This window comes from Narcine bancroftii, chromosome 5 (genome assembly GCF_036971445.1).
Source record: "Narcine bancroftii isolate sNarBan1 chromosome 5, sNarBan1.hap1, whole genome shotgun sequence".
Classification (NCBI taxonomy): Eukaryota; Metazoa; Chordata; class Chondrichthyes; order Torpediniformes; family Narcinidae; genus Narcine; species Narcine bancroftii.
In genome coordinates, this window is record NC_091473.1 from 237,007,735 (window position 1) to 237,035,467 (window position 27,733).

The window sequence follows — 27,733 nt, forward strand, 5'->3', positions numbered from 1 at the left end:
ATTCAAAAGTCATCAGTTTTCAAGCATTTGTTGGGGTGCTGCTGAATTTTAAACAAAATGTGATGCTTAAAGTAGATTCTTTGTATATTTTATTCACATCTCTAAGCAAACAAAATAAAAATATGTAAATATTGTTGATTGCCAGAAATTGTTGGATCAATTTTTCTTTGATATATCTTTCAGTGGATAACATGCTGATACCAGAAAACAGAGCACATCTGTCACTGGAGGACCAGTTGAAAGAGTTGCTGGATAAATTAGACATAACATGTACCATGAAATCGAGTGGAGCAAGATCAAAGCGAGTAAGACTGCTGAGGAGAGAAATCAACAGCATCAGGCATAAACTGGCACAACAGCAACATCTACACAATGGCAACTGTTTGGAATTGTTGAAGGAAGATAACGAGAAACCACTGGTTGAAGTTCATGAGGAAAGCACTGAGAGAGGTGTGGTATAAAGAGCCAGGGTGTTTGCTCAGTGGCTTGGTACCCCATTAAAATAACATGTATGTGATGCATAAAGTGCACTATTTTCAGGTATTTTATTACCATAGAACATTACAGCACAGAAAACAGACCCTTCAGCCTTTCTAGTTTGTGCCGATTATTCTCCTTAGTTGCATTGCTCTGCACCCAGTCCATAGTTGTCCATACCATTTAATTTAATTTTTATTAAATGTGAAAATTGAGCCCACATTCACCACTACTGCTGGCAGCTCATTCCACTACTCTCTGTGTGAAGAATGTTCCTCCTAAACTTTTCCCCTTTCACTCTTAACCCATGTCCTCTTGGTTGGTATCTCACCTAACCTCAGTGGAAAAAGCCTACTTGCATTTATCTATCCCCCTCATAATTTTGTATGCCTCTATCAAATCTCCCCTCATTCTTCCACAGTCCAGGGTATAAAGTCCTAACCTGTTTAACCTTTCCCTGTAACTCAGTTCTTGAATCCGGGCAACATCCTAGTCAATCTTCTCTGCCCTTTTTCAATCCTATTGATATCTTTCTTGCAGTTCGGTGACCAAAACTGCATGCAATACTCGAAATTTAGCCTCACCAATGTCTTATACAACTTTACCATAACATCCTAACTCCTATACTCAACGCTTTGATTTATGAAGGCCAATATGCCAAAAACTCTCTTAACAGCCCTATCTATCTGTGACACCACTTTCAGGGAATTATTTATCTGCATTCCTAGATCCCTCTGTCTTATCGCCCTCCTCAGTGATCTACCATTTACCATGTATGTCCTACCTTAGTTATTGCAGATTTAGTTGGCAAATAACAACATTTTCTTCACCACTGATGTTCTTTGATTGCAGTGGAGGTTAGAGAACAGCACCCTCTGTGCCAATGCCTAATTATTGCTAGCTATTTTGGAGTTTCCATAAGAAATCCTGAAATTTCCCTCATATGTAGTTTCAGATTATGCAGCAAAATGCTGAAAGCAATTGCAGAATCTTTATTCTTTAATCTTTATTGATTAATACCTGAAAGGGTCTTTTGAGTAATGTAGTTGAAACAAAAGCTCTGGATTAATTTTTGGATAAAAAAAAGTTTTTTCAGCTCTTTAGATTCCTTCTTTTACAATGAAACCACATGGGGCTACTCTACACCATGAATTCATTATAATCAGATGAGTTGAGTATTCATTCACAACACTGAGATTTCTGGATCTATGGATACTTAAAATTAATTAGTTCTAAGACCTTTGAATAGAGACAATGTGATTAGTATTTTTGAGGGAAAAGAAAAGCAGGAAGACAATAAATTAGTTAAAGCAAGAGCTTTTCAATTGTAGATATAATACAAGTTATGTAAATCATTTCATTTTCATCTCTAGCTTCTATAATGAGTAAACAATCTTCCTTGCCAGTTAAAATGAATTTCTACTCTTTGTATTGGAGCAACATAATTATATTTTTAAGTTTATAATACTGCATAGTTGTCTTTTTTGCAGAGGTTACTGAAAGTATGATGTGGGAAATAACAATTTTGGAATTTTAAATATTCCAGGATATTTTCTGAATTAAAAAATAAAATGTAAACATTAGCACAGTAGCAGACCCTTTTCGGCCCATGATCCCATGCCATCCAATTACACCCAACTGATCTTCAAGCCTGATATGTTTTGAAGGATGGGAGAAAACATTAACACCCAGAGGAAACCCATGCAGACATAGCGTGAGCATACAAATTCCTCACAGACAGTACTGGTTCTATCCCCAGTCACTGGCGCTGTAACATCGTTGCGCTAACTGCTATGTTAACAGTGCTGCTCTATATATTTTTCAGTTCATGATTACATTGGTTTTTTTTTACATTCATTATTTAGAATCTTCAGGGTATTTTTATGTTGGAAATTACCCATGCTAGTGCAAATATTTGCAGGCTGAATAAATTTGTATTAAAAAATGATTCTACCTTTATTCTTTTACTCCCTGCAGAGGATTCTAAATCTTCACTCCCACCAACATTAGAACCAACAGGACCGGCACCTTCACCCTCAGACTCTGAAACCCACACAGACCCTCCTACCCTCAAACCTATGAGTGAAAGCAGGGCACAAAGCAGACTGCACAAACGGATTAAATCTGACAGTGATGTCCTGAACAGAAAAACACTACAAAATGAAGCCCTTGGCCCTCACACTCTGCAGCGCCTCCTTAGTGACAGCGGTGTAAATGGTCTAGCTCTCCCTACCTCAGACACTTCAACTCAGTCTGTTAATGAAGTGGGCAGGCGCACATCTGTTCTCTTTCGGAAGGCCAAAAATGGAGTTAAATTACAGAAGGGTTGTGGTCCGCTGATGGAGAATGGGGATAGCCAGCATCAAACAGAACAATTGGCACTGAATTCTTCACCAGGGACACTTTCCAAGCTACAGAGTTTACGCCAATCAAGAAAACGACCCCAAAGTTTGAGCTGCAGCTCTGACAGTGAAAGTGAAAAATCTCCTTGCGCTCCTGCAGATCTAGGTAAATCCTTTTCATTCTCTTTCACATTAGCAATGTTCTTAGTCAACAGCTAAACCTCCTCTACTCAGAACAGCCTGATTTCTTTGCAGCCACCATTGATGTGGCTCTACAGTCGGTCAAAAGCTATTATTTAACAGGGAGAAGTCAGTCTTTTGGGGTTTCTTTGTTTCATAATAAATGTTTTGTACATGGAGACTGAAACTTTGTATGTTTTCTATACAGGGCTTTCCAATGGTTTTGGAAAACACACTCAGTTATCTCATGCTGAGACCTATTCGGATTCTGAGTGTAGTTCCAGTCTTGGAAGCAATGGGGCATTTGATGGTAACAGGTACTTATAAAACTTAAAAATAGAGTAGTTATTCTGCCTTCCAAGCATGTACCTTAATTAACTGTGATCATACAAATAAATTAAATGTGTACATTTGGAGATTAATGAACCCGAAGGCTTTCTTTACACCTCAGTAATTGACATCTGTGTCTCTTATGCATTTTTTGTTCTGACATGATATAATTACCAAATTTAAATTGGATTTTGGATGTTACAAGGAGGCAGGAAATGAAAATGTAACTCTTGTGCTTTTTTTTGAGTTTAGAACATACTGGGAGATCATTTCCTAAGTCAACAGTTAGTGCTGGAGATACTCAGCAAGCCAGGCAGTATTCCTTATGAAGCAGTGATACCTTGACAAACGGCTCAGGCCTGAAACATTGGAATTCTTCCTGACTGCTGAGTTTTTCCAGCACTCTGGGTATTGAACTGTACTGAACGGTATTGCACCGTGTCTGCAGACTTTCTTGTTTAACTGACAGTAGTTTGTGTTAGTTTTGATCTATACTGAAATACTTCATTAACTTGATTGTTTGAATAGTAGGTTGTGATGGAAAGCATCTCAACTTTGACTATTACATTTTGTGTTTTAAAAGTAGAAGGAGAACAAAGACATTTAAATAAAAATGTTACACAAATCATTTTTTTGCGATTGAAAGCCTCGGCAAAAGCACTAAAAGTGCTTAATGGATTCCAACGTTTGATAAAATATAAAATCCATGACTAAGACACTGTATTTGAAAGAGTCAAATTTGGATTGCCCCTTTCCTAAGCAAATTACATAATATTATGATCCAACATTGAGATTAGGTTTCTGAAAATATTGCAGCAACTTTAAGATGTTGTCTTTTGTCATTTTTTAAAACGTTTCCCTGATTTGATTTGATTTCTAATTTAAATACTTTGCATATATGGTAAAGCAACTTTCTCCTTGCACAATAGAGAAAAATGAAAAATATCAATTCTATTAGTTTAGAGATCTGATGTGGCAAACCAATGGGTAAATTCATAAACTCTGGCAACATACCAGAGCATATTACTATAATAGTACATTGATAAACCATCAAGGTTTTGTGCTTTGGTACACACAGAATTCCTTAAATTGGTTCCTGCAAAATTATCCATAGTATCACTTTTTAAAATGTAATAATAGTAAATAGCAAAATTCAATGTTTTCGACAAAACCCATAAACAAATTATGATTAGGAGAGTGTTATAGGCTATTACAGTTCCACAGCACGCAAAATGAGTAGTTGTGTTACAAAATTAGCTGGGAAATGGTTTCTTTCCTGTGTGTGAAAGCTATTATGCCACAGAGCGTAGAGGGGGTGGCACAGTTTCCTGGCGGTTAGCGCGATGTTGTTACAGTGCCAATGACAAGTGTTCGAATCTGGCACTATCTCTAAGGAATTTGTATGTTCTCCCCGTGTCTGCGTGGGCACTATGGTTTCCTTCTAACTTTCAAAACATATCAGGGTTGAAGGTTAATAGGGTGTAATTGGGCATCACAGATTTGTGGTCCGTGCTGTATGTCTAAAATTAAAGAAATAAAATTAAAATAGATGTTTCCAAATCATATAGTAATATTACCTTTACATTTTTTTGTTCAATTCACCCTTATCTGTTGAGTACAATTGTATCCTCCTTCATTATCATGCTTTTAAAGTAAGTTTTTGCCCATTATCTTTATTAATACAATTGGTGATCACTGTTACCTTTCCTCTTTTAGTGGCTTGTCTCCACCCAAACGTAGTCGAGGGAAACCAGCTCTTGCTCGAGCACATTGTCTTGACAATGGCAATGGAGATGCGTCATGTGGAGATTACAGTACATCAGGTATATTGTGTACCAGTAAGCATTTCATACTAGGGGAGTAGTTAATTGTAAGAATAAAATTGAAAAAAAATAGTTGGCTGTGAAATTACTGTTGTTAATGAGGCATTGCAAAACATGTCAGAAAGATAGGGGAAGTCTGTTTTCATAATTCTACCTAGGGAAGCCTGTTTTAGTAATTCTACCAAAGTGTGATCCCTCTTGTTATTACCATGTCAAGTTATCTCAATGAGGTAAAAAAAGAAACTTGGAAAGTATAATATTCATCATACAGGCAGTTCCCAGGTTAAAACAAGTTCTGCGATCTACGTCTGTCTTTAACTTGAATTTGCAATTAAGTCGGAATAAGTACATACAGTCCTTATTTAGCTTCAGTTAGTCAAATGTTTATCTTAGTTGTATATAGCATATATAGTATATGCTTTCTATGCATGTAAAACACTTAAGAAACACTTCCAAATACACTAAAAGATCTTAAACGTAATAATACAGTACATAATTGGATGATGTAGGAGAAGATGATGGTGAGATGGCTACTGTTGGAGAGGATGGACTTGGTGCTGAAGTCAGGGTTAGATTCTGCTGCTGGAGAGGGGGATCACCAGCACTTGCATCGGATTTATGCTTTGGAGACATGGTTACCCTGTTATTAAATGTGTACAGTACAGTAGTTTCAGGGGTTTTCCCCTGGTAGATATGGTACAGTACAAATACAGTACAAGTGTATTACAATTTTTGCCATGTGAAATTTGGAGGTGGTATCAACTGCAAAGCAGCTTTGTTCATTTCTAGCTGCCTTGAACCCAAGAATGCAGTAAAGAGTCAACAAACTGTTGGTTCACGAGTCATTTGTAAACCAGAAGAAATAAAAGTTTACAGTGCTGTAGAGGTGCGATGTTTGAATCCGTACTTTTCAATTTCAAATCTGTTCCCATGCTTGCGATATGTAGTGCACTACTCTCTCGCGATGCTGGGTGATGGCAGGATCGTGCGAGAGTAACGTGTAGCATCTTCTCTCGCGATGCTGACTCAACCATGCTCAAGCTGGAAGTTGACGGCATTCTACTTCCGGCCGGCTGTCGATTCAAAGTACAAGTTGTTCATAAATCGGATCTTTTAACCCGGGGACTACCTATACAGCATCTGGTATTTATGGGAATACTGGATAAATGAATTTTCCAGTTAATTGTGATTGGGTGTTGTGTGATTGGCAAACCTATGCTGAGGCTCACCAATTTTAAACTTATGTCTTTTTTTACCTATTTATTTTCCGCAAATTTTTCACCAGTTGTTTGAGTCTGCCAGTTGCTTGAATTCTGGATAAGGGTTTTTTTTTTAACTGCATTTCATGTAAGGTATGATTTAACGTGATTTGCATAACTGCATTGAAGAATTTTCAAAATACCATATTTGATGGCATGTAAAACCCACAGGTTTTAAATCCTTCTCTCTCCCCTCCCCCCCAATTTCAGCAGGGAATATTAAGAATTTTTTTCTTTTACCATATATACGGTATTTAATGGTATTTAATGGTGATCACCCACAGTGATCATCGTTGCTTCATGGTTCACAAGCATCACTGCCGTCTGTCGAAGGGGACTGATTGGTGGCTGGCTGTTGGGAGACTCTCCTGGCAGCCAGCCGTCAGTCCCCCACTGGTCCTGCCGTCCTGCTCTCTCCCTGGGTGGGATCAATGTGGGACTGGTGGCAGGCTGTTGGAGGGAGCAAGGCAGTGAGACCAATGCAGGGACCAATAGTGAGCTGCTGGGAGAGTCTCCTGACAGCCCACTAGCTACCTGTCCCTAACGACACTGGTGTCACTGGGGGTGGGGGGGTGGGGTGGGGGTGCAGATTGCACCAGGTGACGCCATCAGGGGGGGGGGTGACATCAAAATAACTGTCTAAAATTTTTTTGTGCAGTGTATCAGCAGAAATTTATTATTTTTTATAAAATATCCCATTGGTTACTTGTAACAACAAAAACATTTTTCGTAAGCCTACCTTCCATGTATCAATATACCGACAAGGCTAAAACTCTATGTAAATTTACTTTTTGAACTTAATGCACTCTGTTCAGAGCAACCCTGCCTCCCGCTCAGCACCGCTGCCGTCACCCCGGACATAAAAGGAACACATATCTTTCTTCTACGCTCGGTACAATAGTACACGCAGTCAGTTTGGGGGGGTGTGGGGGGGTGGGGTACGTGAAACCACGAGTCGATGCACCGGGTGACACCAACCCTGCCCAATGATAGATGACGGTGAAGCTGATGAGTCGGCGTACTATTATCGCTTTAATTCCAACCACATATAAGACCCGGGGGATATTTTTGAGCAATATTTTTGGGGAAAAAGTGGGTCTTAAATGCAGAAGATTTTCATAAAAATGTTTGTTGAAGTATGGAATGAATGAATTTTCTGCTGTATATACTTAAAATCAAATTATTTGGCTTTTAGGAGGAAAAAGGTTAAAACTCCAAAACATTCAACTGGTTCATTAATAGATAAGTTGTTGGTAAAAGTTTTAGTCATGATTTCTGTTTCAACAAAGCTTATTTCAGTCGAATTAAAATATAATTAAAAATATTTAAAAAAAATACAGGGCCTTGTTCAGGCTTTTTTTGGGTGGGGGGGAGATAATTTGAAACAAGTGAAATCTAAGTGCAATATTTTTATTTACACTAAAGGCCAAGTCGTTCCAAATTATTTGTGGAACATTGTGTTTTTGTGATGCATTTATTTTTTTTTACCCTTGAATATGTAAAATGTACTCGATAATATATGCTGCCATCGTTTTGTCTTCCCTGTATTATAGGGAGAGGAGTCTGGACACCCCTTGAGAATGATGCAATTTTAGAACCTCTGGAACTCGTTTGGGCCAAATGTAGAGGATACCCTTCTTATCCAGCACTGGTAACTAAAACTGTTTGCCTTCTCATTAAAATAACTTTCCCACATGAAGAAATAATGTTATTAACAGGGAGCCGTCAAAAATCACAATTATTTGATTAGACTCTTTCTGTGGGCAAATGTTTGTTGAATTGGTTTCATAACATAATTTTGGAATTTCAAGTGAAAGACCACAGAAATAATTTAAATAACTATATTGTTGGTACAGAATATCAACTGTAATTTTGTTCAGTAATTTTGTCAATTGATTTGAATCATTTCATCCAAGGAAAACCCTGCAGAAGGCAAATGTTGGCAACCAATTAGCCAGTGTTCAGGGACATTTTCAATCTCTTATTGTTACAGTCAGAGATTTCCACCTGCTTTAAGAAGGCATCAATTATCCCTTGCCAAAGATGAGTAGAGTGAGCTGCCTCAATGACTAGCATCTACTGTGATGAAATGCTTTGAGAGGTTGGTCATGGCCAGAATTAACACATCCCTAAGCAAAGGTCTGGACTGACTGCAATTCGCCAAGCGTCACAATTGCTCTACAGCAGACGCATTATCACTGGCTCTCCAATCAGCTCTGGATCACCTCGGAAAAAAAAAACTCAAACATACAGCTGCTCTTCATGGACAACAGCTCAGCCTTCAAACACCATTATTTCCTCAGTGCTGGTCAACAAGCTCCAAACCCTGGGCTCTTGCAACTTCCCCTGCAACTAGATGCTTGACTTCATCATCAGAAGACCACAGTCAGTATGAATTAGAAGCAGTGTCTCCTCTTAACTGACTATCAACACAAGCACACTTCAAAGATGGGTGCTTAGCCCACTGCTCTATTCACTATACATCCATGACTGTGTGGCCAGGCACAATTCCAATGCTTCCTACAAATTTGCAAATGACAGGATGTTGGTAGAATCACAAATGGCAATGAAGAAGCGTACAGGAGGAAGATGGGTCAGCTCATTGAATGGTGTCCCAGCAACAACCTTTTACTCAACATTAGCAAAACCAAGGAGATGAATATGGACTTCAAGAGGAAGTAAGGAGAACATGATCCAGTCCTCATGGAGGGCTCAGTAAGTGGAGAGGGTCAATAACTTTAAATTCATGGGTGTCAACATCTCCGAGGATTTGTCCTGGAGAATCCATGTTGATGCAATCATGAAGAAGACTCGCCAGCAGGTATACTTTGTGAGGTGTTTGAGGAGATTCAGTATGCCACTGAAGGCATACGTGTACTGTGTACTGTGTTCACGTGTACTGTGGAAAACATTCTGGCTGGTTGCATCACTGTCTGGTACGGAGATGCCAACACTCAGGACAAGAAAAAGGTCCAGAGGGTTGTTACTCGGCCTGTGACATCACAGGCATCAGACTTCACCCCATTGAGGACATCTACAAGAGGCGGTGTCTTAAAAAAGCAGCCACTATTCTTAAGGACCCCTCATTCCTCTTCACTCTGCTACCATCAGGAAAAAGGTACGGGGCCTAAAGATGAGCACTCAATGGCACAAGGACAGCTTCTTCCCTGCTGCCATCAGAATCAGAATTGTTATGAACAAGTCACAAAATTCGGTGGTTTGCGGCAGGATTATCGTGCAAATATTCATATGACAATAATATATATAAAAAAAACCAATAGTGCATGAAAAGTAAGGCAGTGTCTTTGATTCATCGACTATTCAGGAATTTGATGGCACCGGGAAAGAAACTGTCCTGTACTGCTGAGTGCTCGTCTTTAAGCTCTTGTTCCTTTTTGGTAGCAGAGTGAAGAGGGTATTACCTTGTGGTGGGGTCTTTGAGGATAGAGGCTACTTTTGTAAGATATCGCCTCATGTAGATGTCCTTGATGGAGTGAAGTCTGGTGCCTGTGATGTCGCAGGCCCAGTTAACAACCCTCTGGAGTTTTTTCTTATCTTGAGATTTGGCACCTCCATACCAGACCGTGATGCGACCAGCCTTAATGCTCTCCGTATAGAAGTTTTTGAAAGCCTTTGGTGACATACCGAATCTCCTCAAACACCTCACAAAGTATAGCTGCTGGAGAGCCTTCTTCATGATTGCATCAACATGGAGTCTCCAGGACAAATCCTCAGGGATGTTGACACCCGGGAATTTGAAGTTCAAGACCCTCTCCACTGCTGAGCTCTCGATGATGACTGGGTGCTGTTCCTCTGTTTCCTGAATGATCAATGAACCAGACACTGCCTTATTTTGACTTTAGTGCATTATTTTTAATTTATATTTTGTCAGGTGGTTTATAGGAATGTTTGTGATGTGGCCACAAAACAACAAATTTTGTAACTTGATGACAATAATTTCTGATTCTGGTGCTTATAACACATGGGTTCAAACCAGGATACAGTTATTAATGATTTGCATGTACTACTGAATGTATCAGACTAAATGGTGGTGCTCTTGCCTTGGAAGCTGCCAGGTCAAGGTTTCTTTGGTAATTTGAGAGCTGCATCTGGCTGATAATGCTGCACATTCCTGTAGTGCTATACTGCAGTAAATGCTGTGTTTTCGATTTGATCTTGGACTCAGGCTGTCTTTTCCCTCTCTGGTGGGCTGTAAAAAATATTCTGCAGAGAAGTCTAGAAGTATACTCTTAATCACCATTTTGAAAAGAAAATGAATTGGTCTTGGTGATCTCACATGTGAGATCATGCTGTTTATGTACTTATTTTAATATTTTACTCCAGCAACTACATCTCAGAAGAATTGATTGGGTACAAATAAATGGGAAAATCCTAAGCTCATAACTAGCTTAATACAAATATAATTATTTTTTCTTTATAGATCATAGATCCAAATATGCCTCGAGATGGCTTATATCACAATGGTGTCCCCATACCAGTACCTCCAATGGATGTAGTAAAACTAGGAGAACAGATGCACGCTGAAGCTGGAGAGAAACTTTATTTAGTTCTATTTTTTGACAACAAAAGAACATGGTGAGTGAAACTATAAAGATTTGATTCATAACTGTACTACATTTTAGTTTTTTTTACAATACCAATATGTGGTAATTCTGCCTCACCTGCAGAGAAAGAATCTCGGGGTTGTATGTGATGTCATCTATGTAGGCTGACAATAAATCTAAAATCTGAATGAAATATGAATAAAGATAAAGACTCTTACTGGGTAGGGAAAGGGAAGCCTCTGCCATCTTACCCCTCCCCCTCCATATCCTATCTCCATCCAGCTGGCTTCGACTCAAGTATCCCAGTCAGGCCGTCGGAGCACTCTCTTACTTTCCTCATGCTGATAACCGACACCTCCACACAAATGTTCCAGTTAGGGCGTCAGCGCATCTTCCTCGCACTGACAACCCGACTAACCTCCACGTAAGTGTCCCAGTCGGTTCCCTGGCGGACCTTCTTCATACTCACAACTCGAGTCACCTCCACGCAAGTTTCCCGGTCAGGCCCATGGCACACCTTCCTTGTGCTAACAATCCAACTCATCTCCACGCAAGTGGCGACAGTGAAAAGAATGCACGTGCACTGAGGGGCATTGCTAAATCAGCGGGGCGAATCTGTGCAGTCCCAACAAAGTCTCAGCATTCCCCACGGGGTTCATTTGGCCAATCTTGTTTGTTTTTTTAAAATTTACTTACTTCCTTGATTTTTTTGCTATTTGTTTGTGTTTCCGGTTGATTGGGGATTCTACTGTCTTTCCCTTTTTAGAATCGTTTGACTAAAAATAGCCATTGATTATTGTGAGGGCTCTGTTTTGAATATGAACAAAATTTTAGAAAATTGGATATTTGTCAAAAATTAATAAAGCTGTCTATCGGGTGATAATATGTTTTTAGCTGCTTGCATTCTTCAATTATACACTAATTGCTGTAAAGAAATTGATGTTCCAACTCCAGAATTTTGTTTTTGCAGCTCATAACTTAAGTGTGCTTTTTGTATAATGGTAAATTCTGTATGATCAGTTTCTGGTGCATGTACTTCTAAGCAGCTAGCACGGAAGATGTATGTCAGTGTTTCTTGACCTTTTTCTTTCCAATCACATACCACTTTTAAGTATTCCCTATGCCAGGGGTGGCTTAATGTAAGAGCCACAAATGATAAAGCTCAGATGCTTGAGAGCCTCAGGACAAGAACAAAATTCACACATGTGTTTTTATTGTTACATACACATTTTGTAACAAAAAAAAATTAAGAAATGCATATTAAATGCAAGAATGTTTATTCATGCATGCAGTTTTTAAACTGATAATTTGTATTAATTTTAGTAATCACAAAGACACAAATATGTAAAAAAAAAGTAAATCAAAACAATGAGAGAGATTTTAATCAGAATTCCACCTTACAAAATTTAGTCTTAATATAATCATTTTTTTTATAACTAAAATACAATGCTACAAATATCAGGCTATGAAAGACGCGAGTCAGGCAGGCGAGGGGGAGACACCGGCTGCATGAGTCGGGTGGGTGAGGGGGAGAGACCGGCAGTGCAAGTCGGGCAGGTGAGGGGGGTGGGGGACTGGCAGTGCGAGTTGGGCGGGCGAGGGGTGGGGAGACCAACAGCGCAAGTCGGGCGGGCGGGGGGGGGGGGGGGGGGGACACCGGCATTGCAAGTCAGGCGGGCGAGGGTGGGGGGATGGCTGGCAGTGCGAGTCAGGTGGGCGAGGGGGGAGACTGGCAGCGAGCCACACATTAAAGGTCAAAGAGCCGCATGTGGCTCACGAACTGCGGTTTGGCCACCCCTGCCCTATGCCATAGGTGCTCTGTGATTAGTTAAGGGATTGCTTAAGGTAGTATGTGGGTGGAAAGAAAAAGTTTAAAAACCACGGTTTTAATCGTGTCTCATTGACTCATTATGTGCAGGGTTTCATCACTCCAAAGGAAATGGGCCAATGACAATTTTTCACCTGCCCGACTTGCACTGCCGGTCTCTCCCCCTCACCCACCCGACTCATACAGTAACAATTGAATCTAGAGCAGTGATTCTCAATTTTCCCTTCCTATTCACATCCCACCTTAAGCAATCCCTTACTAACCACAGAGATCAATGGCATAGGGATGACTTAAAGTGGGATGGGAGTGTAAAGCAAAAGGTTGAGGATCACTGATGTATGTTTGTGCCTTTCTCCAATCATGATACATGTTTTCAGTTATGCTCTACTCATAATCTTGATCTGTGGCTTCTGTTCTAATCTCCTGATTTTCTCATCAACAGGCAGTGGCTTCCTCGTTCAAAGTTGCTTCCTCTTGGCATTGATGACACAGTGGACAAATTGAAAATGATGGAGGGACGTAAATCAAGCATCCGGAAATCTGTTCAGATAGCTTATGACAGAGCAAGGATCCATTTGAGCAGAGTACGTGGAGAACATGGTTTTCTCACCTCAAACTACATGTGACTGTCATAAAACATAACCAAAGTTGCGAAAGGATGATGTGACATCAGGCATCAAAGACCTTAATTTCTGCTCATTGTAAAAACTAAATACACTTTCTTTATTTTTTCATACTTTTAAGCAGATTGACACAGCCTCTGACACTGCCAATTCTTCTATGACCTTTCTTTGACTTCTTGTCACATTTACTCCATTTAGACATAAATCAGGCTTTAAATTTACAAATACAAATCCTGTTCATAGTGTTTATAATACCTTTTGTGTGGACGCCATGGGGAAGAGAAAACATGTATATAATTGTATTATATTGTTATACACTAAATTATTCAAGGCTGCAGATCAGCATCTTTAGCTTCTCTGTGATGGTAATGGGTTTTGTACGCACACACTGTAATTTATTTGAGAAACAATACCATTTGACGTTTGAAAGTATTTGTTCTGTTAAAATGCAGTGGACTTGTGACCTGTGTATACTGTGTAGTACAACTTTAAAACATTTTTTTAAATTGCATTTTTGATTTTGGTTTTTAATGTATTCGGGCTATTATATCAATGACGTTGACATACCTAGGGACCTAAATTTAGCTGCGTGTCCACTGTGAAACACAGGATGTTCATGTTGTATTTATTGTAGAAAGTAACATTATTTGCTTTCTAGTACTGTTTATAAGAGCTGTAATGGATGAGAAAAAAATGAGTATTGACACTCACCGAACTGTACTTTTACCTCTGATCTATTACAATCCAACTGTCTGAGGCTATATTTTCTCTTGAGAATTAAATGTGGTGATCTACAAATGAACAGTTTCTAATTTTAATTGTTTAGCTCCATTTGTCAACTTTCAAAATAGGAGTCTCATTGCTCTCTTGCAGTAGTTATTCATACTAATTTGATTGTGTTTAAAGTCATCTGAGGGGATCATTTTGATAAAAAAATTATAAAAGTCAAATTTAGATAAATGCCTGCGTTGGAAACCTGGGCAAGTCCTGGCAGTAGTGCTGACATTGCGACAAAATTATCAGCCCATTTAAGTAGGAGCAGAAGCTACTATGTGCTTCTTTAAGCTTGCTTCATCATTCAATAAAAGCATAGCTTATCTTATTCTTAGTCTTGCTTCACATTCCTATATGATTGATTTTTCACCTAAAAATATTTCTATCTCAGGCTTGGCAATGCCTAATAACTCCACATCCATGATTCTCCAAAGAGTTACAACCTTTGGCATGAAAAAATGGGTATGTGGGCCTGTTTCTGTTCTGCATGGCTCTATTCCTTGTCTTAGTTTGAAATGATCTTCCCATTAGCCTGAGACCTTACACTCCAATTCCACTTTCTCCCACCAGAGGGTCAAGCTGTTGCAATTTACAAGTGTCCTCAGAATATCATATGTTGTAATGGGATTATATTCTGCTCAATTCTTACTCATGGAATTAAAAAAAACCCGTCATCTCAATAATTTATCTCGTGAATATTTGCTGCACTGTTTTAAAGGAAACCGAAAGCATAGTAGACCAGGTGAAGTCTCAGTGATTGGTTCTGGGGGTAGTATTCAGGAAAAGTGGTGATGGTGGGGGATGGTGTGTGGTTGTAAGTGTGCAGCTTGCACCTATAAACTGAGACTATGGACTAGCTCAGTTCCTTCACATTTAATACATTCATGGTTAGCATCAGGCCACAAACAACAGTGATTCCTGGACTGAATAAATAAACTGAATATTAGTAAGAGTCTCTAATCTTTATACAAAGGCATTAAGATCTAAATAACAAGCAAAAATTTGCACACTGCACTACATCTAACTTTTTATCAACGAACCATTAGGAAGTGACTGCAAGTTGTCTCTTTGAACCATTGATAGTTATTTTTTTTTGTTGAAGTGTTGCTTTCAAAGGAAATAACACCAACGTTGGAAAATGTTTATGTGGGTCATTTGAAGGGATTTGAAACATGATAATTTGAGACTATAATGAGAAAGAACATAAATCACAAGGATTTCTTTAAACTTTAACAATTTTATATTAATTTATCATTTCATGTAATTTAACATTTTAATGTTTAACCAGTTGATGGGTATCAATGCTTCAGTCAGTTTACAAATGCTGAAAACTAGAAAATTAGCTGGTCTACATTGGATCATTGTTCAGTTTCCAGAATTCTGATATTTCAAGGATTTCTTAATTCTGATATTTCAAGGATTTCATCATCAAGTTTGATTTGCTGTGCGTACGGCAGTCTTTGTCCTTTAGGAGAAAGGTGCCAATTTTAAGGGATAGATGAATAAGCTGAAATTAAAGGTATCCCTCTCTCCAGCATATCTAAGACCACTAGGCATTTTGTAGCCTCACACTTCTCAGAGCTTCAGTCATACTTTTGTTTCAAAGTATAACAAGGGCCCACCAGTTGGTGGCCTGTTATTGAGGAATGAAGCATGTGTTCCACAAATATCTGTTTTCCCTGCTGAGTGTTTTCATTACTCTATATTTCAGATTCCCAAATCATGTTTTCAAAGCACCAGACAAGTGAAGATCATTTTACCCATCATATACCTATCCGGAGACTGGGTAAAATTGATATTGGGTAACATGGGTTCACTAATAGTTCCTTGTCCCTTCCTTCCATCCTGACCCACCTGGAGAACAATCCCTCATAGGCTAGGATGCTGTTTATCAACTTCAACTCAGCATTAAATATGATCATTCCCCAGAGGCTGGTGGAGATGCTGTCCTTGCTGGGACTTCCTAATGGAAAGACCAGTCTGACAGGGTTGGTAGCAAAATGTTGAGCACTGGCACACCTCAGGGCTGTGTCCTCAGCCTGCTCCTGTTTACATGACTGACCCACAACTATCGCCAGCTCCAGCTCAGATTTGAAGATAACACAACAATAGTTGGCCTCATCAGAAACAGTGATGAGTTGCAATACTGTGAAGAGGTGGAAATTCTCGTGATATGGTGAGAGAGTAACAACCTGAGTCTCAACGAACATGAAGAAGATGATCGTGGTCTTTAGGAAGACTAGGAACAACTACCTTCCACTACACATCAACAACTCTGTGGAGAGCACCAAGTTTCTTGGAGTTTCCTTAATTGGTGACCTACTATGGACATTCACCATCTCCTCACTTGTCAGGATAGTGCAACAGTGACTGCATTACCTGAGAAGACTGAAGTGGGCAAGGCTATTGGTCAACATTATGTCAGCCTTCTTCAGGAGCTCTATCGAGAGTGTCCTGGCTGTCTCCATTACAGTGTGGTTCGGTTGCTGCAAAGAAATGGATCGGAGGTCAACACACTGACCGTAAATGTGGCAGAGAAGAACACTGGAGTGTCCCTCGCTCCTGTATCAGAGCCAGCACCACCAGGCTGAGGAGCAGCTTCTTCCCACGGGCAGTCAGAATGCTGAACGGCCAAAGGAACTGCTCACACTGACCATCTGAGACTTTCCTATTCATGAAACAATAGCTATTTATTTATTTGTAGATATGAAGACTTTCCCTGTGTATGTATTGTTTGTATGTGTGTTATGTCTGGATATGTGTCTGCGTGTTTTGCACTGAGGAACTAGAGAATGCTGTTCCGTTGGGTTGTACTTGTCCAATCAGATAACAATAAATTTGACTAATTCTCATCCACATAATTCAAGGAATGGACTTTCAGTCCACTTATGGTATCCTCAATGGAATTTAAGGTTATACTATGTGTTCCAAAAAGAAATGAAGATTGTAGCTCAGTTGGATGTAATACAGTGTGGTTATACCTGTATTTGCTTCAGAGAAATTTAGTTCAGAAGAAATTAGTCCTTGATCACGTGCTAAATGTGCAATATATTTGAGTATTTTTGTTGAATTCTTCCAAAATTCAGCTGTTACTTGCAATGAAGTTTCAGGAACAGAGTACATTACACTTAATACTGCAAGTTTAAATGATGAATTTTCACCTTGGCTGGATAGCATTTATGCAGTTTGTATGTGTGATTCCTTGGCAAAAAAAATAATGCTATTTTATTATAAGTTTAATTTTTTTCAGTTTATTGCAGCTAATGCTGATATTAGATGAGACAAATGTCAAATTCAAAAGCCTTTCAGTATTTGTCATTCGCTCTCGTTTGGCCTTTACAAATAAGTGAAATAAAAACATAAGATGGAGATCAGGCAGCATCTGTGGAAAGGGAAACAGTTGACTTATCTGAAATGACTTGCAACTTCTCCCTGAATCCTTAATTGTTTCTCTTTTCATGGATGCTGACAGACCGACTCAGCTTTTCCTGCTTTTTTTTCTCTTTTATTTCAGATTTTCAGCAAATGCAACTATTTTTATTTTTTATGTGCAGTTAAGGATTGCATGTACCTTCTATGTAACAAATTTCCTTTGAATAATGGTCACAAACTTTTCTCATGAATTTACATTGGGTTTTCCAGAAGGACTGATGTTCGCAAAGGTTGTATCAAGTAAAATTTAGGGCTACTGGTGAAATCTTGAGCTGTGCAACCTGGGCCTTAGTCCGTGCTGCCCATTTGTGTAAGTCCACTTCTCCATGGAGTTGTAAATGTAAGCAGAAGTCATGTTCCATCACATGCATATCTGGGCAGGCTCAGAGTTCAGCCAGCAAGTAGTGAGAGGCTGCTGCTATGTAAGTTGGAAGCAACTCCTTTGGTGAACACTGGACTTCAAAAAGTAATGATTTGAAAGTGTTTGGGTTTAAATCTGTCGCAGATATCATTTTTCAAGTTGTAGCTATACCAAAGTTACTATTTCTTTGCACTGGTGTACATCAGCAGGTAAAATGAAATCATTATTTTGTGATTCAAGATCACAAGGCATGCTTATTTGTAGTTTCAAATGCTGCCTTTTGTAAATTATTGTCTCATTAATCCAAATTAATTTCTCTTTTAAGTTATTAGAACTGACTATAACTTTTAGCACACCTTTATGGTCTACCTCCTTTCCTCTCTCCCATAAACTGCATTCATATATTTTTTCATTTAATAGATTTGACAATATCAGTTTTCACTGATTATCAGGAAAACTGAGACTTCACAGACAATTGTTTAGTAACTCCCAATATTCTAGCAGAAATGCAACCAGCTGATGATACGTATCTGCAAAAGACACTGCCTACGGATTCAAGATTGAATTGCAGGGATGGAGGGTGGGGATTGGTAAAAAAAATCCTACTTATAAATTCATCTCAAACTAAGGATTTTTTTGATCATAAGGTAGGCTGAGAAATATTTTAGTTTAAAGGATGGGTTTAATTTGATTACATCATCCTTGACACTGGGTAAAGGTCTTTATCTTGAAGTTTCCAAGCCAATTTCGAAGTGTACGATGAATAACTTTGTTCAATGTAATTGCAGGGAATTTTCCAAGCTTCCCCTGATTTACTTTCCAGCACCTGGGCTATAGGAGAAGGAAAAGATGAGGAATGAGAAAGCTGGAGAATATTGGTGAACCTACGTTTCTTTGTCTGAAACTCTTCCAGCTCAACACTTGTAATGCTTGCTGCCTAACTCGCAAATCAGATTCTTTCACCTGGAATAATTGAATAGAAGCAGTGATAATAAGGTACTAGATGATATATAGGGCATGGGGAACAGGAGGAGTGATAACAACATCCCATTAGGACTAAAATAAAGGCTGCCAATTGCTTTGCAGTAATGGAACCAGGCATGGATATTCACTTGAAAAGAACAATGTATTCAACATTCATATGCAGACACTGAAGGCAACAGGAATTATATCTTCTGCACTTCGTAAAAGCAATGTGGGAGCCTTTTCTGTAAGTATGGCACATGAGCGAAATCTTCATTCCACAGTAGATTCTGATGAGAGTAGCTAAGATTCTGTCAGTTTTTAGCTCTGAAATACGGAGGGCAATTCTAGATAAATTGGAACAAATTGACATGAATTTGTGACTGGATGTTGTGGCCTGGAGCATTCCTGAAACCATTCTCCAGGTCTGAGGCCTGATCCGTCCCTGACATCTCATTTCCTTCTAGATGATAAAATATCCTGCATACATATTTCTTTTATTGAGGCCAATCAGCTGCCATATGTTTAATGGGGATTGAATCCTTTCCTGACTGCTGGGTGTTTGCAGCTGATTAGCTATTTTTTAACCTCAGGCTCTTGCTGGACATTATCGGCTGCCTCCACTGCTTCCCTTTTGTTTACCACTTTCATTTACCTGGCCTTGCAGCTACTGTTTGTGCTTTGTCAGAAGCTGCTTGTCAAGTCTCTGACAACCTGGTCTTGAGACTACAGTAATTCAGCATGAACTATTTTATTGGTGTGTTTGATTTACATTTGGTACAATGTCAGAGACATTGATCAGAGGCCTGCAATTAAGTTACACTTACGTTAAAAAATGCATTAGCTGACTCCAATATCCTACATGCAGCCATATTTGCCTCTTTCCCGCTTTCCAATTGTCCCACTTTGTTCTTGTTTACTTGTTTTAAATATATCATTTTAGTAAATCAGTACCTTAGCATCAAGGAAATATCAAAGTTTTGAATGTTTTGGGTAAATCTGGATACCCTGGTTCTGAGACTGGTGGCTGAATATTATGTCGTTACTTGTGAATCACATTGACAGCCAAACCACCATTTGATGGAAAAAATAGACAATTAAATGTAATCTACATTGCTCCAACACGGTGGTTCTCAACCTTTTTCTTTCCACTCACATACCACTTTAAGTAATCTCTATGCCATAAGGGCTCTGTGATTAGTAAGGGATTGCTTAAGGTGTTTTGTGAGTGGGAAGGGAACTTTGAGAACCGCTGCTCTAGACCCAATTGTTACTGAAATATTTTGCTTGAGAAAAAATGTCATTGGCCCATTTCCTTCGGAGTTATGAAACCATGCACATTACGAGTTAATGAGGTGTGATTAAAACAGTGGTTTTCAACCTTTTTCTTTCCACCCACATACCACCTTAAACAATCCCTTACCAATCACAGAGCACGTATGGCATAGGGAATACTTAAAGTGGTACGTGAGTGGAAAGAAAACGGTTGAGAACCACTGATCTAAGAATTCCAGTTTGAATAGTTCAGTTTAAAGTCTCTTGTGTCCTGCTGGGGTATTGAATGTGGCTAAATTTTATGTGAGAATATAACTTTTATGTTACAGTTAGTGTACTGATACAAGGTCCAGACATGAAATACAATGCTCACCATAATGATGCCACAAAAAGAATGGCCAGATTACAGTTTGGCAAGAAATATTTAAACGAGTCTGCAGAATTCTGGAAAAGTGTCTTGTGAACAGGGTTAACCTGTATCAGAGTGATGGCAAGAGAAAAGTGTGGAGACGTAAAAACTGCCCAAGATCCAAAGCAGACCACCTTTGCCATGCTTTGCATCTTGAAGTGTAGCCTCTGTATTTCTGATCATGAAGTCTTCTGAGTACCAGTGGTCATTGACATGTCCACGCCTGGCTCTGAAGAATGTTTCTGATCTGTTGGACATGCTTCTGGGGATTTTTCTTCACCATGATGAGAATTCTTCAGTCATCAGGCAGTAATGGTCTTCCTTTGCGATTACTGATGCGATCTTTCTTCTTAATGATGTTCCAAACAGTTGATTTTGCTAATCCTAAGGTTTGGGTGATGTCTCTTACTGTTTTATTCTTGTTTTTCAGCCTCATAATGGCTTCTTTAACTTTAATTGGCACAATTCTAGTCCTTGTGTAGATAAAAGGCAACTACAGACTCTAAAGGTGATCAAAAGCTTTGAAACAAGCCTAGCTCTTTTATACTTGCACCAATGAAGCAATTAAACATACCTGAGTACTCTCAATTATCTGTGAAGCCAAATATGCCAAAAATTACAGTGCCCTGAAATGAGGGGACTGTATATAAAAAGTGCTGTAATTTGTACATAGTCAAACCAAAATGTATACAAATAAACTTGAATAAAATGTGGAATGTGCACTTTAATTACATGTGAATTGTTTGATTATAAATGTAAAACTGTGGAGCATGGGGGAAAATAAAGGAAAAAAAAGTAATTGTCCCAAACATTATGGGTTCCTTCCCACCACCCCGAGAAGCTTCTCAACCTTGCTCAATGCTGATTTCCTTTAGATGGTTGCCTTTCAGAATCAAAATAATAATTTATTGTCATGATGCCGCAGCATCACAGGGCAAACATTCGTATTATAACCATCTTACATTAGTAAGATAAGAAAAGTGCAGGAAAAGTAAGCCTTCTGCTCAATGTTGCATACATTTGGTCAATTTTGTTTTTATTTACATCAAAATATTGATCTGCATAGCTAATGTCATTCCTCATCTTATTCAACATTTAAAGTAATCTGTTTTATGGATTATAAAACAATAATCTGATAATTGTATCACAAAAAAAGTTGGTGAAACACGATACTACTATACTGTAACTATTAGTGATTAGTAACAGAATCCTACACCATGGAAGCAGGACCCTTGGATCTAAACCCATGTCCTCTAAATCTTATTAGAACCATAGAACAGAACAGCGCAAAAAACAGGCACTGTGGCCCTTCTAGTCTGTGCCAAACTATTATTCTGTCTCATCCCACTGACCTGCACCCATAGCCCTTCATACCCCTCCCATCTATGTAACAACTGTCTAAATGTTTCTTAAATGTTAACGTTGAGCCCGCATTCATATAATCTCCCTCCAGATTGTTCCACTCACCTCCAAACCAGGGGAAATTAGCAGTAGGTCTTTTTAGATAATTTCTCAATCGGAAAATATCACATTGATTTCAACCACAAAGACTCCTTGAGGATTTAGCCCGGGGAGATCAAAATAATTCTGGTAATAAATCGAGGTGCTCCAGCTTAAGACACAGTTCCAAAAATAGCAATTTGGCCCCTGAGCAACATCAACAATTTGTTGATGATGTTTCCACAGGGACCTTCTAAAAGCTTCCTATTAACGAAATCTCCCCTGATGATTTTCAGATTCAGAATTTATTGTCGTGAACATGTCACAACGAAATTTGATGTATTGCACCACATTACAGAGCAAATATTGCTATAAAATTACGTATAAAAATAAATTAGTTAAAAAAAGAGGAAGTGAAGTAGTGACTGGTTCATTGTTCAGAAATCTGATGGTAGAGGAGAAGTAGCCGTCCTTGTGCCATTGGGTGTTTATCCTCAGGCTCCTGTACCTCCTTCCCGATGGTAGCAGTGTGAAGAGGGTAGTGAGGGTTCTTGAGGATAGAGGCTACTTTCTTATGACACCACCTCTTGTAGATATCCTTGATGTAGTGGAGTCTGGTGCCTGTGATGGCATTGGCTGAGTTCACAATTTTCTTTAGTTTTTTTCTTGTCCTGTGCATTGGCACCTCCACACCAGACTGATTCAACTAGTCAGAATGCCCTCCACAGTGCACCTGTAGAAATTTGCAAGTCTCTGGCGACATACCAAATCTCCTCAAATTTCTCGCGAAGTATAGCCGCTGGCGAGCCTTCTTCATGATTGCGTCAACATGGAGATCCCCCCCCAAGACCGATTTTCAGAGATGTTGACACCCAAGCTCTTAACCCTTTACACTGCTGATCTTTCAATGAGGACTGGTTTGTGATCTCCTAATTTACCCTTCCTGCAGTCAACTTCTTGGTTTTGCTAACCTTGGTTGATGATCCCAGCCCCATGATTTTGAAGGGCTCACTTCTGATATGCCAACAGAACTTTAGAGTCAATGAATTTAAAATATAGTTAAATGGAACATTTTAAATGCACAGTAAGACTTCATAAATGACTCTAAATTAATGAGGTGTAAATTTGTATTTGATGAAACTGAGAGTAGTGATGTTTGCCATACAGCACAGAAACAGGTCCATGGCTCATTGAGTCCACACAAACCTGAGACCCATTTACAGTAATCCCAATTTATCTCAACTCCCTCATACCAGTGCAGTGGCCAATTAACCTATCAACTCACACATCTTTAAGAAGTAGGAAGAAATTGGATCACCAGGGGAAACCACACAGCGACAGAAAGAATATTTGATTTTTTTTTTCAATAACCACAAAGAAGAACCTTTGTTTCATAGTATACCGTAATCTTTGACATTTTGGCTCTCCAACACTCAATCTCTATACATTGGAGTGTAATGTGACTGTTAATACTGATTATCACCAGAAGATGGCTGTGTTGATCTGTGGCATGCACAATTAAATAACTCAAGCTTGCTATGCAATATTTTTTATTAAAGATGTACTCAATGAGTATTGCTCAATTAAAGAGAAAACAGAATGGATTTCCATTGATCATGATTAAGGATTGCCTTTTTCAATTTTTTATTTTTGATTCAGGACTAGTGTGTTTTTCCAATTTTATTAATGATTGGAAAGATAGGTATTTTTGATTATTGAAAACAAAAACTCATGGCATGTTTCAGATCAGTTTCTATAAATTATGATTAAATAAAATTTAGCATTGATGAAATTTACAGACCAGTTTATGCTTCACTTTAATTCTTTATTCAACAAAATAAGACAAACCGGTTAGCACAGAGGGCAGCATGCTTAGTGCAGCAGTTAGTACACGCTGTTACAGCGCCAGCGACCCTGGTCCGAATCCGGCACTGTCTGTAAGGAGTTTGTATGTATGTTCTCCCCGAGTTCGCATGGGTTTCCTCCAGGTGCTCTGCTTTCCTCCAGGTGCTCCGCTTTCCTCCCACCGTTCAAAGTTGTAGGCCAATTGGGTGTAAATTGGTACCATGCTGTATGTCTAAAGTTAAAATTAAATTTACATTTAAGACATTTAAAAAAATTAAAATCTTTGTAGTCTTACATTAATAGCAAGCACCTCTTGTTTCACCCATTCATAATGTTTTTCTAACAGCAGCACATTTCAAAAAGTGGCCAATATGAATATTTTGAAGAACACATGGTATTTTTAAAAAAAGAATAACATCAAATCTATAATTATCCTCAATTTCTTACAAGGAATTTTACTGAAACAAAAAAAATCACGAATTTCTTGTCTCTCAACAAAAATACATTTTATTATGATGGGGCATTTGTTTCAATTATTGTGATGTTTCAAGGAGTTAAATTTTTTCATTTATCTCTAATCTTTCAAGATTAAGCAAGATCTTAAGCAAGATTCATGGAATGAATAGTAGATATTTTTATTATGTTTTTTTCTTTATAAATCATTTGAAGCAGATACAATAGTAGCATTTAAGAGGCCTTCTAGATAACATGCAAAAATAGTGCAAAAAGCATCATGTGCAAACAGCGGAGCCCTTTGTTTAATTCGGGCATCAATGTCATTGCCAACACGTAGAAAGGGGTCTGTTCTTCGGCTGTGTTCCTGTGTTGTAAATCCTGGGTCAATAGAATAAGGTAAAGAGGCGAAAGGTGAAGCAAGGAGAATTGAAACCCATACATCTTTTAAAATATTCTGCAAGACCAGCAGATTAACCATATCTTTAATATCTTTCTTTCTACTAAGTATTAATCACAGTCACATCTGCACAACTTTGAAAGAAAATTTGCATTTGGAAGGAATCCATTAGACACTGAGTGCACAAATTCATTTTACTACCTTCCTTTTATTCTTTTTAAAAATTCTTCAAAACTAGAGAAATCTCGTAACTTCTGCAAAGACAATGTTCAGCAGAAGTAAATGCTTCAAGCCTGAATTAGAGGCAGTCAGACCATAAAGAAGGAGTAAGGGCAATTAAAAGGATTGAGGAGAGGTGGAGACTTGAGGAAACTTACCCCATGTCAATGAATGATGTAGCTGAGAGGCATCATACAAATGAAGGAGGAGCCTATAAATTATGAAAGGTTATCCAGGATTTGTGGCAATGAGTGTTTCATATCACGTGTGGGCAGCTAGAATTCCGTTGCAATGAAAAAAAAATGGCTTCTACTATTGCTGAAATTAAAAAAAACAAATTCCAGAACGAGCATTAACATTTCAGAGCAATGACTTCAACCTCAGATCATTTCTGTTCTCTTGTGAATTTCCAGCTAATTTTGTTTCATATGTGATAACATCAATTGGATTTGCTGGAGCAATGCTCATTTTAAACTTTATATAATTCATCATGTTTATTAAATTTAATACATGCTGAAATATGGATAAGCCTACATTTATAAATGATAATACTGGCGTACATCAAATGGAAGGACTTAGTTCAGTGGCTTAGGATGTGGAAAATGATTGGAAGAGCTCTTTTCTCTCAATCTTGTCTGATTGATGGGTCATCGTTGCTTTCACATAAGAAGATAGAAGACTTCAGCATCTGAGAATGTTCATAAAAATCCTTCCCATAAATTAAAACACATGGTTTAAAATTATTATTCTTAGGATTTGAACCGTGCTGAAGTGAATGTCCTAACCTTAGTCTCCCCCATGTTTTCCTTACCCAATTCCTGCCTGCCTGACAGAAGAAGAACACAACATCTAAACCTGGCTAAGTGGTGGTAAATGTATGAGCCAAGAGTAAAGCTGAAGATACAACATTGCTATTTAATGTTTATGACCACAAGCTCAGACAGGAGGATCACAAGTAGCTCATAGACCTGCTCAGAGGCTGGTGAAGGTGAGTAGAAGTTGGCCCATTGAGTCTTCTCCGTATGATGAACGGAACAGGCCTGTAGCCAGGGTGAAAGCCATGATGAGCTCAGGTCCACCCTACCAGGATACATAGCTGATGAGTTTTAGTCTGGAGGAAACAGATAAGGAAATTGATTAGATATCCAACTGATGGTTATGAACAATGAAATGCTGTTTTTTTTTGTCACATCTGCCTGAGAGCCCTCGACCATGACGAGACTAGTATCCATTTAACAGTGTAGACCTTGGAGCCCATCAGCACCGCCTTGACAACAATTGTACTTAAAGCGGTGTCTCAAATTTCTTTAAGAAATATAGAGCACCCTAGAGAAAAAAAATCTGATTTCCAAAATTTGTTCTGATTCTCAAATTCCCCTGCTGCGCAAACAGAATCTGGGGAGCAGCACTGACCGTCATTGGCTATTTGTTCAGTCAAACAACTGATCCTTGGCAGGTTCCAAGGAAAGGTAAGGTGTCACTCAGGCAAGGGGCAAAACTATTCAGATTACACTGGAGCACAAAACTATTCAGAATGGGACACACCACTGACTGCCTGGCCAGAGACACTGATGTTTTAGGTCACCCAGTCAATGCAGGTGGCTGGTGCTCAGGCTGAGAAGGCACTGCGGAAATCCAGGGCTTCTAGGGTCAGTGCTGCTTGAGGTATATTTCATCGCTTCCATTTGAAGTTGAGCGGAGAGAGAACATGCACTGTTAAAAAAAAATGGTTGGAAGAGCCCACTTCACTTTTGTATCAGTATTGCCCAGTTGATAGCTCATGCTGATGGAAATTGCCTTAAAATTTTCCTATCACATAGTTTTTTAAAAAAAATAGAACTTAATTTTCTGATTTCCTGTACACAAAACCATATAGTACAACAGGTCATTGAAAAGTCACTTTCTGCATTCACAGTTTTAGACTTCTTCCCTGCTGATCTTGGAGCAGTCAGCGACAAACGCCAGGACATTGCGACCATGGAAAAGCGGCTTCAGGGCAATTGGAATTTCATCAATGCTGGCCGACTGTTGTTGGGCACAGACATGAGAGGCATCAGATGCCGAGTACAAATGAAATCAGTGGCAAAACATTTTTAGGTCAGTTGAACTAACACAATGTGTCAGCATCATTATGAGATTAAACATGAAAAATTCAATAAATTTAATGTGATACAGGAAATCTGAAATGATCTTGGTTTTCAGCTAGAAGTTGTCCATCATAATCCTCAATTTCTTTTTCAGGAAGCATCTCTTTTGAAAATAATAGTTGTCCAGTGTAATATAACTACAAAGAAAGCCTTTTGTATTTCTTCTATGTAGTTTATATGAATAAAGTTTATTTTTGAAATATAAAACCAGCTACTTCTCTACTAAACTTTGTGTGGTAACATGGCATTTCTTGGGTTGTGCACAGGAGACAGAGAGCTATGCTGACAGCAAATTATACTTGTCACCCAATAAGTCTGTCTTTGGTTTATTCTGGCAACATCAGCAACCTTTCTCATACAACATTGAATACATTTCCTGCACCACTCTGAAAAGATCCTGATACATAAAGTTCATGGTTTGGTCATGATAATGGCATTGAGAAGAGTAGCTTTTGACTTGCTCTGAGGTGCAGTCTCTTATTTCAATGAGATTATTTTTACTGAAGCACAGACACAAATGTAGACAGCACTTCCCCCTTCTCCACAACTCCCTTTCTCCCTTCGCATTTTATCCTGTTCTCCCCACCC

The 27,733-nt window shown here is 38.7% G+C and overlaps 1 protein-coding gene across 9 annotated transcripts in view; it reads left to right on the top strand.

The window, feature by feature from the left end:
• The window catches only part of brpf3b (bromodomain and PHD finger containing, 3b), a 96,532-nt gene extending 69,180 nt beyond the window's left edge, over positions 1-27,352 (top strand). For 3 of the 9 annotated variants that reach the window (XR_011358452.1, XR_011358453.1, XR_011358451.1), the window contains exons 7-15: positions 184-450; positions 2,455-2,985; positions 3,208-3,316; positions 5,046-5,152; positions 7,965-8,062; positions 10,853-11,007; positions 13,247-13,388; positions 18,783-18,990; positions 19,081-21,374. Coding sequence is in view for 3 of the 9 variants with exons in the window: in XM_069941756.1 (XP_069797857.1) it covers positions 184-450; positions 2,455-2,985; positions 3,208-3,316; positions 5,046-5,152; positions 7,965-8,062; positions 10,853-11,007; positions 13,247-13,388; positions 18,783-18,854 (1,481 nt within the window). In the remaining 6 variants the exon portion in view is untranslated. Of the gene's footprint in view, positions 1-183; positions 451-2,454; positions 2,986-3,207; positions 3,317-5,045; positions 5,153-7,964; positions 8,063-10,852; positions 11,008-13,246; positions 14,226-18,782; positions 21,375-25,831; positions 25,987-26,913 lie in introns of those variants that run through there. The other 6 variants (XR_011358454.1, XR_011358450.1, XR_011358455.1 and 3 more) reach the window with 6 other exon arrangements.
• Positions 27,353-27,733: the final 381 nt, after the last annotated feature.